General features: G+C 41.6%; 2 protein-coding genes across 2 annotated transcripts; one reads left to right on the forward strand and one right to left on the reverse strand.

Annotated features, from left to right (window-relative positions):
- The first annotated feature begins 3448 nt into the window (after positions 1 to 3448).
- LOC119443851 (uncharacterized) lies at positions 3449 to 13250 on the forward strand. The gene is made up of 6 exons (XM_049664606.1): positions 3449 to 4496; positions 5364 to 5499; positions 8125 to 8257; positions 8752 to 9428; positions 11094 to 11211; positions 13126 to 13250. Exons 2-6 carry the CDS (start codon positions 5377 to 5379, stop codon positions 13248 to 13250), a joined length of 1176 nt encoding a protein of 391 aa, XP_049520563.1. The 5' UTR covers positions 3449 to 4496; positions 5364 to 5376.
- A 48-nt stretch (positions 13251 to 13298) lies between these two features.
- Positions 13299 to 13733, reverse strand: LOC119444462 (tigger transposable element-derived protein 6-like). The gene has a single exon (XM_037708862.1). The coding sequence runs from the start codon at positions 13731 to 13733 to the stop codon at positions 13299 to 13301; it is 435 nt and encodes a 144-aa protein (XP_037564790.1).
- Positions 13734 to 14758: the final 1025 nt, after the last annotated feature.

Genomic DNA, 14758 nt, shown 5'->3' on the forward strand with positions numbered 1-14758 from the left:
TCTAGACTCGCTGTACTGTGCCTGTGTTTGCGATTAAGCATAGGGTCCACCAGCTGCTAGTTCTACATATACTGTATATGTTCGGTGCTGTAGTGCGAGCTTGTTACGAGCTTTTTTTTTCTTTTATAGAAGGAAAAAAAGAAAAGGGGGGGGGGGGAGATAGGCCTTGCGGTGTTCACGTCAGACGGGCATAACATCGTAACGTGCCATAGCGTCACACTGCGATGTTTATTGTAGACACGGTGACCTTGCACGCGTGCAAAACTGTTAGTGTTCACGCGAGAATTTTACAGGCGTCTTTGCATAATTGGGTGCATATGTAATAAGTTGAAGTACGATGCCCATGTCACCGTTTTCCAGTTTACCGAGAGGTGCAGCCAGTTTTCTTCTTACATGCAGTCGGTCAGCGATTTATATTTTGAAACGGTAGAGTTTGCATTGTTTTCAATTGTGGGAGCAAGGACTGCAGAAAACTTGCTGCCTCTCCACTGCTACCGCTCTTATAAAATTTATCTGCAGTAATATTATTAGCATTGTTTTGTATCATGCATTGTATTTATGAAATTGAAATAAGGTATCTATACCTTCAGAGGAAGTCACCCAGTTGATAATTCCAAGCTTATCAGTCATCCTTCTTTATGAAGTCAATCATTTCATATGTAAAACTAGATTACACTTGCATAAATCTTACATAATGCTCATATTTAAAATGTGTCAAAGTATACTGGGTTGTGTGCTTAGAACATACAGTTAAAGGTCAACTTCTACCTTCGAGTTTTTTTTTTCCTTATTCGTTGCAGCTATTGCATTTTACTCCCAATCAAAAAATTTGCCATGGGCAGGAAAAGTCAGTTTATTAATGCATGCTGTTTTATTCACAAGGATGGGTACATACGAGTTGTGTACAGAGGTGAACATAAATGCATGAACTGCAGCTTCCACAGGAATGTGGAATTACCTACCCAGGTGTGCATCCTGCAATTCAGGACTGCAGCCTCAACTAGGCAATGCGAATGCCGAAATGCATTCCACTTTGCATGCCGTAGATTTCAAAGAAATTCCAATTTTTTGAACCACGTGTTGCATTAAATTGGAACGTTTGCATAGCAAGTGTGTTCGTTCATTTGTGATTGGATGTGCAAGTAAATTAAATATTTCAGGCTATTAAACTGGGAATCATTCAGAGAGTGGGCTTTCTTGAATAGCGAAGTTGATTGCTGTATCTCCATTGCAGCCACATGAAGAATGTCGGCATGCCGTCTTTGTGTACAAACTTTCTCCACGTTGCCAGCCTACTTCAAACACTACAAGTACCACAGCAGTGTGCTGGGTGGTGCCCTCTGCCCTGGTGAGCCTTGTGATGCTGTTTTAAAGAACTATGAAAGCCTGAAAAGCCATCTCTTCAGACATCACAGAAAACGACGAAAAGAAGAAAATGCAGCTTACATCTGCCCGGTGATCTCATGTGAAGCAAGTGAACTGACCCGCACAATGTTTTTGTCGCACATTGCTACACACTTTAGTAGTGGCACAGACTCTGTCACATGCCCTTTCACAGGTTGTGTCAGTGTGCTGACGACAGCTCAGTCATTCAGAACGCATGTGTCAAGATACCACAGTGGCACTACAGATGCTCTACAGCACTTGCAAGGGCCAGATGCTGACATTGAAATGGAAGCAGGAACTGCTGAAACTGAAGAATGTAGTCGGTCCATGAGCGTAGTGCGAAGCCATGATGTAGAGCCTAGTAGCAGCAGCCATTTCGATGAGAACCTTTTTACCGATAATTTTGCACTGTTTCTTCTAAAACTTGAGAGCCAGCATCACGTACCTGCTAGTACTGTGCAAAACATTATCAAAGAGATGCAGAATCTTCATAGCCTGAATCGTACTTTGACTTTACAAGAGGTTTCAAAAGCTGTCTCAAATGATACCCTTGCTGCTGTAAATTCGGCACTTTCTATAGACCCTTTTCGAACTGCATCTCTCGTCCTCAAGTCATCCTATTCTAGGCACAAATATTATAAAGCAAACTTCTGTTTCGTGCCACCTGTAGAGATCACCCTGGGTATGAACAAGCAGAATGTAGCATCAGTTTGCTGTTATGTTCCAATTGAAGACCTGATATGTTTCTTGCTCTGTCATGCACCTACTGGTCAACCCAGTGCGTCAGATGGGTGCTACCATGATTATATTTTCTCCCAGCCTTTCAAACAGTGCGATGAAAATGTCATACGCATAATCCTGTATCAGGACGAGTTTGAAATTGTGAACCCACTGGGCTCATCAAAGGGCCATTTCAAGTTGCTTGCGGTGTATATGACCCTTGGGAATTTGCCACTGTACTGCAGGTCGCGTGTAGAGAGCATGCAGCTAGTGATGCTTTGTCGCCAGAAAGACGTAAGAGAATTTGGGCTCCAGAAGGTTTTGCAGCCATTAACCGAAAGTTTAGTGATGCTGGAACAGAAAGGACTGCCAATTAATGGAGTGAACCACCATGTACGGTTGGACTTCGTAGTGGGTGATAACCTTGGAAGTCATATGATTGGTGGCTTCACCCAGAACTTCAGCACATCCGCATTCATTTGCCGTTTCTGCCTTTTGACTCGTTTAGAATTTCATGAGAAACCACATCTAGTTGGGGAAAGGCGGACCCCAGAAAAGTATATGCAGTCACTTGAACGGCTTGAAAGCAGTAATGAACAGAGTGACTGTGGCATTGTAAATAACTCCCCGTTTCATGTACTGAGGCACTTTCATGTGTGCCGGTCAGGATTGCCTCCATGTATTGGACATGACCTTTTTGAAGGTGTAGTTCGACATGACTTGCCGTTATACATTCGGTATTTTGTCACCAAGAAAAGGTGGTTTACTTATGAATATCTGAACAACAGGATTTCTACTTTGAAATACAGCACTCATGACCTGCGAAACAAGCCAGCCAAGGTGCCCAGCCAAAGTGACAAGCTTGGGGGCCATGCAATTCAAAATTGGACGCTGTTAAGATTGCTTCCTTTGTATATAGGCACAAAAGTGGCCGATACAAATGACCCAACTTGGGAGCTCGTGGTCAAACTCATGGAGGTAACTGATCTCATTATGGCACCAAAAATAACTGCAGCTCAAGTTGCATATCTGAAAATTTTGACCGAAGACTACATAGTGTCTCGAAGTATCCTGTTTCCCAGTGCCAAACTACGGCCAAAGCATCACTACATGCTACATTACAGTGAACTTATTCAGGAGTTTGGCCCACTCTGCCACGTGTGGACTATGAGATTTGAAGGCAAACATCAATATTTTAAACAGTGCATACGCAGTTCACGAAACTTCAAGAATGTCACAAAGACATTGAGCGACCGACACCAGCTGTATCAATCATTCCTGGCTGCCCGAGGTTTATTCCGCACTTCTCCAGTGTTCACAGACATGAGCCAGGATGAGCAAACAAGGATTCAGAGTGAGGTTGTGCATTGTCAGATTCGTGAGCATAGTGTCCTGCTAAAGAAAGCCACTGTGGATGGTTGCATGTATGCAGTCGATGACTATGTTCTTGTGTCGGGAACAAGGTTTGATCCTGTGTTTGGTTTAATAATTGCCATTGTGAAAAACATCTCTGCAGAAATATTTCTGTTAAGTGTGTTCGTTCAGCATGCTTGCCAGGTCTCTCGTTGTATGTGTTGCAAAGTTCAGCTTGCACAACAGAACTCCTATGCCCTTTTGAGCTGCTAGACAGGACAGCTTACCAGCCCTACGCTTTCAATGGTGCCACTGTTATTAGACTGAACTTTTCATTTCCTGAAACGCTGTGAGCACTATCAGGCTGGTTTTGCATGCTCAATTGTGTATCGAAATTCTGTTGTTATACCTCACTGTGAAGTTTGTTATAAAAGTTGAATGAAAAAGCATGCCTTGCAATAGCAAAAAAAAGTTTGCCTTGTTGATAGGGCTTCATATAGTATTTTAGTCCTACATTGTTTTACTGCAGACACTCGATATACAGCAAAGCCACTCAGTATGGTACTTTATACAGTAGAACCGTGTTACAGTGCAGTTGTTGATACAGGGAAGACCTTCACTATATTGGTATCTTCACTACAGCTTTAGTTCACCATTTTGCTTTTCTGTGACTACGATTAAGCTTTGCCATGCACAGTGGGTTCTAAAGGAGTGCAAGTTTGCTACTTGTTGAAATGTAGTGCCCATATTTACAGAAAGTTCTTACTGTAGAAAGAATGGTGAATGCTAATTCCAAGCAATCCTGTTAATGCACAAATCGTTATTCAAGGTGACCAGACAATGGCAAAAATCGCTTGCAAAAGGAAAGCTTTCTCGGCCCCATATTTGCAGGCTATCATTGCATGTATGGATTCTGCCACCATTTCTGTAATAGGAAAGCATAGTTACCACTCTGATGGGACTTCAAAGTTCAAAGCAGCCAGTGTGTGCATTCAGGCATAAATTGTAAATTGAAATGGTTCGCTGAAATAACCATGGTGAGTGCAAGTATTGTTTACTCCCATAATTTTCTGAAAACTGTACTTTTGTTTATGGCACAACTACCCACGTTTTCATATATCAGTTTATTCGGTATGACCATCTTAACTATATCAATTAAAAAATTAATGGGCACCTGTCTGAGTGTAATCACAAGCAGTTGTAGCAGCACCAGCAATGCCACCACCTTCTCGCCTTGCAACGTTTCTATATAAATTAGTTTGTATATGTGTGCTTACTCGTGCTTAAGCAACGCAGTATTTCTCTTCAACACAGATGTTCCCTATATGCGGCTTTGCTCTATCAAGATTCTGCTGTATCATACTAGAAAGACGGCTACTGTTGTCGATGTTCCAATATTTGTATCAGTTTATAGTTGTACTGTCAGCCTAAAATATAAATTGTAGCCTGCAAACTCTGATATAGTGCCGTCTTCAAGCAAAGCGAGCTTTGTGGTATGCTTGTTATTATGTAAAAAACTCTTTTCAATTGTTATGTTAAGCCAAGTTGCATTTCTTGTGTGAATTGCCGTGTGAAACTTGCTTGCCCAAGTAGGCAATATTGATATCAACTGCTCTGTATGTGATGTTAGATGTACTGGACAGTCTGTACTCTTTTCCATGCCCCTGGGCTTGGAGCATGTAGTTGCATTGTTTGCTTTGCAACACATTTGCATTTGTCTGTTACCTGGTGTTTTGTGATTTATACTGTTAGATGGAACTTACAAGTTCTGAAAGTTCCAGTTATTTGGTGTGGCAGCTCGCATAAGTGTCATCACTGACCAGTGCAGTGAATACTGTAGGTTCTTCGCTATACAAAAGTGTTTCTTGATGCTTCTCAACAAGCTTCTCGCCACTGCACTGCAGGAAACAGTCCACTATGCCACTTATTAAAATTTGGAGTGGCGATCAAGTGGTGAAAAAGGTGGCTCATGCTACCACTTTAGCAGAGGTGCTTGTTCAGGCAAAAGAAAAAGGAGTCTGCAGTTCTCCAAATGCAAAGGTAACGTCATTATTTTGTCATAATAGCTACTGTTCTGTAGCCACTTCAATATTTGTGTGTTAGTCGGTATGTAATTTTGGAAGACAAAAAAATTTTCTGTAAACCTCTGATGTATAGCGCTTCTGCACGCAAAATTTGTTTATTCAGAATCAGCCCTCAGTTAATATGCTACATTTTATATAAGGTTTCCCATGGCAACAGCTTATACATCATCTTGCGACATTTTCAACTTCTGTTATTTATATTTCTATCCACGTTGAATAACCATTAAAATCTTTTTACGTCAAACACATTTCATGTCTATTGCACTAGCGATTACATGTATCTTTTCATTTTGTCATTTGACATTTCAAGGGTGGTTCTTGTAGCTAAAGCCTGTTAAACATAGACATTGATGCTGTAGTGTGTCATGCTATTGGAAAATGTGATCTTAAGCAGGTAAGAAACTTGGAGGATGGGGCTGTCTTAATGATGTTACCATGAAAAGTGTACTAGTACTTGTCTCCTATTCTATAGCGAATCATGTTTAAGGTGATGCTGCATTTTGCAACATTAAAATTGTTTACACAGGTAAACTATTTTTCTGCTGTAAAGGTGAAAAATAACTCACAGATCGGAGTGGTGAATTAGGAGTACGGTTGTGTATACATGCAGCATTATTAGGTGCGTGCTGTTAACTTTTGGCAGTACTGCTAAAGCTATGGTATCAACCACTGTGGTAATGCATCCGTCTCGGAGGGGAGTTCACAACGTAGCTGAGAAACTTGGAAGAAAAAGGGCTTGCGCACTTCAACAACAGCACTGTTCTGTTCTGCACCACTCCAAAAAAATGAGTACGCATGCACTAACAATGAGAACACTAAGAGAATGCCACAGTTTAAAGGTGCATGGCTGTATTCCTTGCTTTGCTCTTCATCATTTTCCATCTTTAAGCGAAATGAAAAATCTTTCGCCCAGCATAGCCAGCCACAGTGGGCATGTTCACTTGTGGCTCTTTCAAGGCCTAATAATTGTGGTGATAAGCAACTGCAGATTTGCACCATTTCAAAATTGAAACCCTGACATGTACATTATAATGACAATACATTTTGCACTTGTACATGCAGGTCTGCCAAAGCCATGTAAGGGTGTAAGGGCAATGCCTTAGAATAACTTAAGAGGTTTTCGGTACTGCAATACAAGGTGAAGAAAAGGCCTGTCAAGTTCTCGGGAAAGAAAAAGTAAAGAGAACGGGGAAAATTGGGCGAGTTGGTTTCGATTCATTGCAACAGGTAGTGGCAACAATGAAGTTAGAGAAAGAAATGCATTGGAAGAGTGCTAAACTCCAGCTACATTTTATTCACAGAAATCGTTTCCTTGAAAAGTAACAAAAACCGTGCTTCCAGCTTTCACACATAACAGAAAAAGTGTAGACTGAGAAAGAACTTAAAAAGATGAATCACAAAAAATGGATCACGGGAATAAGCTAAAAATGAGTACCTTATTGCTGACATCATCGTGACATCCTACTTATAAATCAATTATGCAACACTGTGCACATGCTTAGCCTTTTCTAACGTTATTTCACTATCCAAAGGTGACGGAGATGTCTGGCTGGAGCATGCACTCCCTCCCTCTCTCTCTTGGCCTTGCATTGCAAGAGTTGTCGTCGCGCTGGTTTTTAATGCTGATGTGCTTTCCAGCATGAAAATCTGAGAGCACGTTAGCTGGTAGAAGCATACCACAGCTAGAAACCAGGGAGTGCATGCAGCAGCCTGACAGCTGTGTCACTTATAGAAAGTGAACCCGGTTAGAAAAGGGCTAAGCATGCGCACAGTGTTCCACAATTGATTTGTATGTAGCATGTCCCCAATAATGTCTACGTATAAGGTTCTTATTTTTAGCTTATTCCTGTGATCGGTGTAATCTTATTTTTTATTTTTTCTCTCTTGATCTACTCTTTCTCTGATATCATGATATGCAAAAGCTGGGAGTACAGTTTTCGTTAGTTTTCAATGAGGCGATTCCTGTGAATAAAATGTAGTTGAAGTTCAGTGCTCATCCTGTGTTTCTTCGTCGTTTGCAGTACTCGTTGCCATGAAAAAAGTCTTAATATATACACATAACGATCAATGTAGGTACCAACAATATCTGCCATGCAAGATATGAATTGTCAAGTTAAAAATGGAAAGCTTGAGTATTTTTCCTTTCTGAAACATCAGGACATTGTGGAAGCTAGCTTCTGTGAAAGATTGCTCAGCTGGCCATGTTTACCTGGAAACAGGAGAACTAAGTGCAAGAACCTAAATGCATCCATTCACTTTGATAAAAAAATGCCTATTCAGAAGAAATTGTTAGCCCTCAGGGAGCCTGGCATACAAGTGAAAGGCATAAAACGCAGCCAGCTATTGTCATGTGTGCCTGCATGACATTCAGTTGCCATAAGTAGCAAGCCACTCTTCTACCTGTAACAGTAGTTTGTGATCTACAGCAGACTGTAGTAGTATGTGCTGCTGTATGGCATCAGACAATCTATGCACTGTGTTACAACATTGGCGTGACGTTGGAGAGCACTAGTACTGCTTACAAGGAGCTCTGTTAGAGAACACTGTGAATATTACTTTGTTTCATATTGTTTTTCTACAGGTTTTCTTGAGAGACTGGACTCAGTTAGATGAAGACATCTTCAAGGACGTATTGGAAGAACTTCCACTTGAAGAGAGAGTATTCATTGTGGCGGAAGTAATTCCACCAATTCCAGTTGACCAGGCTGTTCCAGGTGCTTTATTTTTAATCAGTTACCCGAATTGATTTTTAACTACACCATCTGTGTTTTTTTAACTCGTGCGCAAGTCCAAAACTCTTACAAGGAAGGAATAGGAGCTGCAAGTTGTTTCACTGGCATGACTAGGCCAATAAACTTTGTTTACGCTTAGCAGTGTAACAAAACAGTAATAGTAGTGTGCACTGAAGTGACTGCTAGGCTCACATGTTCTTTTTGGTAGCAAATGCTTACACCTTGAATACCCGACGGGAGACCAGTGTTGCCGTGTTTGCTAATATTTATCAAAATGGAATTCTAATTACAGTAAGTGCATTTCTTTATCTAGATAGAAATAACAAACACGAGGCTGCCCATTCAAAAGCATGTAGCCTTAATTGATGAAAAAAGCTACTTGTCACACTTGTCTTGCATTGTCAGGTAAAATCACTTTACTTGAATTCAGTGTTTTATTTTGCACGTATGATAGAGAATTTTTTTCACTCCTACAGGCAGCTCCGGGCTAGATGATCTAGTGGAAACCTTCCACAGTGCAAACACTCAATTTAAGCTTGAAATTGATAGATTGCCAGTAAGTGTGCAAACTGCCCTTGAAGCTAACGGACCTCTTCCTCCAAGAGAGAGGAGGGAATTGGTGAGGTCCACTGTTGACCAGCTAACAAAATTCTGTTCGAGGCCAAGGCGGGAACTCATCAAGTCTGTAGCTTCAGCCATAGTGCTGAAATTTCCCAGCGCACTGCAAGACAAGGCAATAGGTGGCCACCTCCTCGGTAGAGGTTACGACTCTCTTTTCCAACAACTGGAAAACAGAGTCGAGAACATCTACCGAGGAAAGCAGCCAGCCTCGCCTTCTAACGAGAGAAAACACCAAAGAAGCAAAAAATGGTCCTATGGATGCATTGATTGGCAACCGCGAAGAAATTTGGAGCATCCACAGGACATTGAAGAAAAAATTAATTTCTTGAAGCAGGAGGGTAGGAAGAGCTTGAAAGATGTCAATGTGCCTGTGGCACTTTTATATATGGGGGAAACATATCCGGAACAGAGAAACTTTGTAAACAGTGATCCATTCCCAACCACAACCCAAGTGAAGGAAGAGTGGCCTCTTCTATTCAAAAGGCCATTTTTCTACCAACATTCTGACAAGCTCCTTGGAAAGGATGTAAAGGCAAGCACTGACATTTTATTGTGATCAGGAAGGAATGTTGTAGTTTAAAGGGTAAGCTAAGTAGTTGATAAATCAAGGCTGCACTACACGCATGCATATTGAACACATTTGATGGCTTAACCATTTACCGTATGTTGTATTATAAAGGGTGCTCCAACTATCGTGCAGTAAGGTTTAAAAATATGCAAATACTACGTAGCTGGACAGAACCAAGGTTGTTTGCTATCGCTTGGCGATACTCTAGATTGTTTTGTTGCATTCTGCCTAATTACATAATTAGTCTTAATTAATCAACTTCTCAAATATTATAGTTAGGCAAAAAGTGTCAATGAGAATTGTAGAGCAACATGGAAAAACTGATACAGCATTTTGTTGCTCAATACGTGCTACGTAAGTGTTTTTCCGAGCGTGAAAGAAGCCAACAAATACACGCAAAGTACCTCGAGCGTCCAGTCTCGCGTGGCAATTGATGTTGCTCCACAATATTCTCGTTAGCACTTTTCATTGAATTATAATATTCGAGAAGTTTAAGACTAATTATGTAATTAGGCAGAATGCAACCAAATCTTGAGTATCTCCAAGCGATGGCAAACAACGTTACCTTGGTTCTGTCCAGCTACGTGGTATTTGCATATTTTTAAATGGTACTGCATGTAGGTTGGGACACCCTGTATATGGTAATCATTGAACTTTTTCATAGTTTATAGCATAAAAAATATCATGGCATATTTACTTGTAATCTGTCATGTCTAGCAAAAAAAACAAATTGTAACATTGGAAATAATTTTAAGTTAATTCTTCTTTCAATGTATGACATAAGTTGAATGTGTAACATGAAAAAAAGCTAGTAAACAGTTTATTTTGAGAAATTTTTGCACTTTGAATGACTGCACGAAAATTTGTGAGCGGGTTTGCTTTTTTGTTAACCTGAAAATGATACAGCATGAAATATGGGTTTTCTGTGGGGAGCTTATTTTTACTTGCTAGAAGAACTTAGCACGAAGTGTTTTTACAAGCCATAAAGTCTCTTAGCGCTATCACTGTCATGAATATGTTGCACGATAAAAGCACTGGCGTTACAATAAACATGCCATGTTGCAAGATCAAATGACAGCAGCAGAAACAAACCTTTTGGAGAAAGGCGGAAAGCCATTCTTAGGTTGCATAAGTATCCTAAAGACTTCACAAAGGACAAATTAACATAAAAGTATAGTGTTGCTTACGTTCAATCAAGGAAATCATCAAATTATAAAAAAATGTTCTGTGATGTGCTTTTCTAGCTTTTTTTTCAACTTTTTTTTCTCCAGGTTTTGAGCTATTCAATTGGTTTTTGTATCATGACAAAACATTGCCGTACCTGCATGGAATATTATACATGATGGGCAATGACATTTGCTCATAAAATTGCAACTGTGTATTTTATCAAATTGTGATTTGTTCTTTTTAAATAACAATTCCTTTTGCTGAATAACCCCATTTTTTTCTGATGCAGACGTGTGCAAACTTTTTTCCAAATGTAAACATTGGTTAGGCATTTCCTTCTCGAAAAACAGATTACGTATGAGACACAGGAATCGTACATTTTTAACTGTCATATTTTGCTTGCAGCACACATGCATATGTGGGGGTCGTGTATCATTAGTGAGTGTTTTATTTTTGTTTCAGGCTGTGTTTGAGGAAAACATGGCAGCATGTGCACCGCTGCTGCATAAGCACTTGGCACCTGTGCTGAAGAAGGACACCATGTACTTGATTTTTCAAGTTGAAGAACAACAAAAAAGAGGCAATGCTAAGGCATCGGAAGAAGCACTGATGCCACTTCTGTGTGCCTACTTTAAGGAAAATGAAAGGCAGCTTTTCCAAGTTTTCGAAGTAAGTCGCATTTTATTACTTGGTTTCCTCCTTAGTACTGACATGAAAACATTGTCCTACTCCTGATGGTAGCTCTCCAGAATGTAATTGTCATTTGACGGCTAAATTTTTTGAGATTGCTACAAATAATTGATGTCATGTGCGGTAGAGTCGCTGTTCTATCGGTGCATGTCTTTTTACGTTTCGCAATGTATTCGGCACAAATATTGCGGAAAAGCGGTGGGGAGGCACGTTTTCTTTCCAGCAAGCAGGTGAGTTTGGTTAAGAGAATAAGCTACGAGACTGTTCCAATGCAGTACTCAATCACCATATGCAAATACACTGCTAGAGACATACTTGAGGTCATGGTGTAATGAGATGTTTAGGCATGTTGGGTGCAATATGTGGATTGACAGCAAAGTGTCCTTTCGTGTGCCCAGCAAAGGCGCGAGCGGCAATGCTTGCATAACATGCATTTGCTGCCTTTCAGGCATCACAAGTAACCAGTCGGTTACATATAATAAAAACGGGCTAAACAAAATCAATGCATAGAACGCATTGTGATTCGAAATAGTTTAGTGTGCATATTTGAGATTTCATTGCACCTAAACTAGGCACCTCCAAAACCCCCATTTTAATGCCTAAAATTTCACCCTCTGCTCATTACTACTGAACTTAAGTATTCATAATCATAGCCTCGAACTTTCTTCCCACTTAGATTTTGCTAGCTGTGGTAGCCTTTCAAATTCCATAATACACTTCGTAATCTCAGTGCTACCCTTGGAATCGCAATGTTCAAGGTTTGGCTTGTAATTTGATCAGATGCGTGAAATTGTTAGCATAAAATTATGTGCAAAATTAACAAGGTTTATGACATATACAAAGCTGTTGCTGAAGCATTGTTCAATCATTTACAAACTCGATCTTTATTTTTTTTCACATAACTGTAAAATGCCAAAGCAATGAGGCTAAAAAGAAATGCTGCTGTGTAGTGGCCTCCTGATTGCATTCAACCTACCATTGATTGTGCACAAATTTTCAATCAATTTGTGCTACATAAGTGTTAGGATATAAGCACGCACTATAACAATTTGCAGTGTAGCGCATCGAAGTTACTTTTGTAAAAGCATGTAGTATGAAATATTATGCAAGTTAATATCAACCACTTGAGGGGTAAAATTAAGTGGAACCAGAAGCTGAAAAACATAACTTCTCACTTCCATTGCACTAGCACTGTATATTTCGTTTTATCACTGTGTAAACAGCTCACTTCACTATAGGCAGCAGAATACCAGGTGACATTCTGTTTCTGTACTAACTGATGTCTTGAAAGGAAAACAGTTCACTAAGTGCTTGGTGCCACTGGTGCAAATCGCACCCCCCCCCCTTTTTTTTTTCTTTCAGGAAGGAACAAGCATAACAGAAAAGCTGGAAGAGCTGCCTCTCATACCTACTGTCATCGCACTGGGTAAATGGCCATATAGGCTTCAATTTGCACTGTTGTCATGTATTTGCATGCGTCTTGTAGGAAAGTATTAACTCGAAGTTACGAAACAATAATCAATCTGAGCATGGGCATTTATTCCAAGCACCCCCTGTCTAGAGGTATGTGAATGAACAGTATCCCTTCACTCGCAGATTGTGAGACCATTAATAAATGCATCAACGATACTCATTACCGTTGACTCCCGTTAATACGAAGTTCACGGGCACTGCGAAAAACTTCGAATTAAACGAACTTCCAATTAACCACAAAAAAACAAAAACGGATATTTTTATTCGAAAAATGACTGAAAAAAAATCGGTTATTGCCGTCTGCTTCTGCTTGCGGCATCTTGCTACGGAGAGCAAGTTCTGCAGGCTGTAGACGTGGCCGAGTGCTTCGTCGGCATTGCTCTCTGCATCAAAAAACCGCTGCGCGATGGCAAGGCCCGCAGCTACATCAGCAGCCGCAGGTTGTGGCTCACTTAGAATGTTGTCGCCGTCAATTTCGTTAGCAGCCTCGTTGGGCCGAACCATTTAAATAATTTCACTGTCCGTCAGCGCACTGCACGTTTCAACAGTGCCATCAACGGCGACGTACTCTTCGAAAGTGACGTCACTGAGAGCTGCTTGAAGAGTATGGTCGTCGAGCTCGCTTGTGTCTGCTTCCCCCGCTGGAGAAGACGAACCAACTCCCGCCACACTTGCACTAAAAGCACATGCCCTGAAGCAGTTTGCAATTGTTTCTTCTTTAACGCGGCCCCACGCTTGCGCTAACATGTGGATAGCACTGAGGACGCTCACGTCGTACTGCATGGAGCTCTCCATGCACAAGAGCATCCGCTCGAGAAGGTGCTTTCGGTACAGCACCTTCACATTTTTTATGATCCCCTGATCCATGGGTTGCAACACCGATGTTGTGTTGGCTGGCAAGTAGGCGACACGGATGGCACTCAAGGCCGGCACATTCATGTGGGCACTGCACTGATCAACAAGAAGCAATACCTTACGGTTAGATGATGCGAACTTGCGATCTAGTTTATGTAGCCAGTCTTTAAATAGTTCCGACGTCATCCACGCCTTTCTATTGGATGCGTAATAGACAGGCAGCGTTTTGACGCCCTTAAAACATCTAGGCTTAGCGGCCTTGCCGAGCACCAGCAGGCGACATCGCTCCCTGCCAGTCATGTTCGCCGCAATTAAAACGGACACTCTCTCTTTGCTGCTTTTCCCTCAAGCACAGTCATCGTCCTTGAAAGTCAATGTCTTCTCGGGTAACATCTTGTAAAAAAGTGCCGTCTCGTTGGCATTGAAGATGTCTTCCGGCTTATATTCGCTCAAGTATTCGCGAAGCTGTTGTTTTCTCCACGTCGCACATGTTTCCTGGTCGACGGACGCCCTTTCGCCACTCACGCTTTTTAACACCAGGTCGTGACGTTGCTTGAAACGTGTCAACCATCCATCTGAAGAGGCAAAGTTTTCAATTCCTAACATCGCCGCAAGCGATAAGGCTTTCGCTGCAACGATATCGCCACTGAGCGGAAGGTGATTGCTCCGTGCCTCCCTAATCCAAATGAGCTACGCTTGCTCTAACTCCGGATGGGCGCCGGTGCGCATTCTCTTGCGAGACATCTTGAACTGGTCTTTTTCAACCGCTTCGAGTATCGAGCGCTTGCTCTTCAGGAAGTTTGAAAGAGTGTTGGGCTTGATGCCGTACCTTCGCGCGATGTCGTGCTTGGCAATGCCTCTTTCCTCAACTTCTTTCATAATCTTTACTTTCGTCGCCAAGTCAAGCGTCCGATAAGGTCCGCGGGTTGCCATTGTCGCGACCTGCAGGTGAAATGCGGCGCGCCGCAAGCGGAACCTCTGTGCAACGAGGCCTGACGCACTACAACACTCGAGGAAACAAACGGAGAGCACAGAGAGGCCTAGTACGTCAACGCCACAGAAAGACCACGTGACGCGGCTAACCTTGCCGCCTGATGATTTCGGCGCTT

The sequence above is a fragment of the Dermacentor silvarum genome, chromosome 3 (genome assembly GCF_013339745.2).
Source record: "Dermacentor silvarum isolate Dsil-2018 chromosome 3, BIME_Dsil_1.4, whole genome shotgun sequence".
Classification (NCBI taxonomy): Eukaryota; Metazoa; Arthropoda; class Arachnida; order Ixodida; family Ixodidae; genus Dermacentor; species Dermacentor silvarum.

Coding starts and splice junctions, on each gene's coding strand:
- LOC119443851 (XM_049664606.1), top strand. CDS start 5,377: ATGCCACTTATTAAAATTTGGAGTGGCGATCAAGTGGTGAAAAAGGTG. Junction 5,500..8,124: donor GCAGTTCTCCAAATGCAAAG/GTAACGTCATTA, acceptor GTTTTTCTACAG/GTTTTCTTGAGAGACTGGAC. Junction 9,429..11,093: donor TCCTTGGAAAGGATGTAAAG/GCAAGCACTGAC, acceptor TTTTTGTTTCAG/GCTGTGTTTGAGGAAAACAT.
- LOC119444462 (XM_037708862.1), bottom strand. CDS start 13,733: ATGAATGTGCCGGCCTTGAGTGCCATCCGTGTCGCCTACTTGCCAGCC.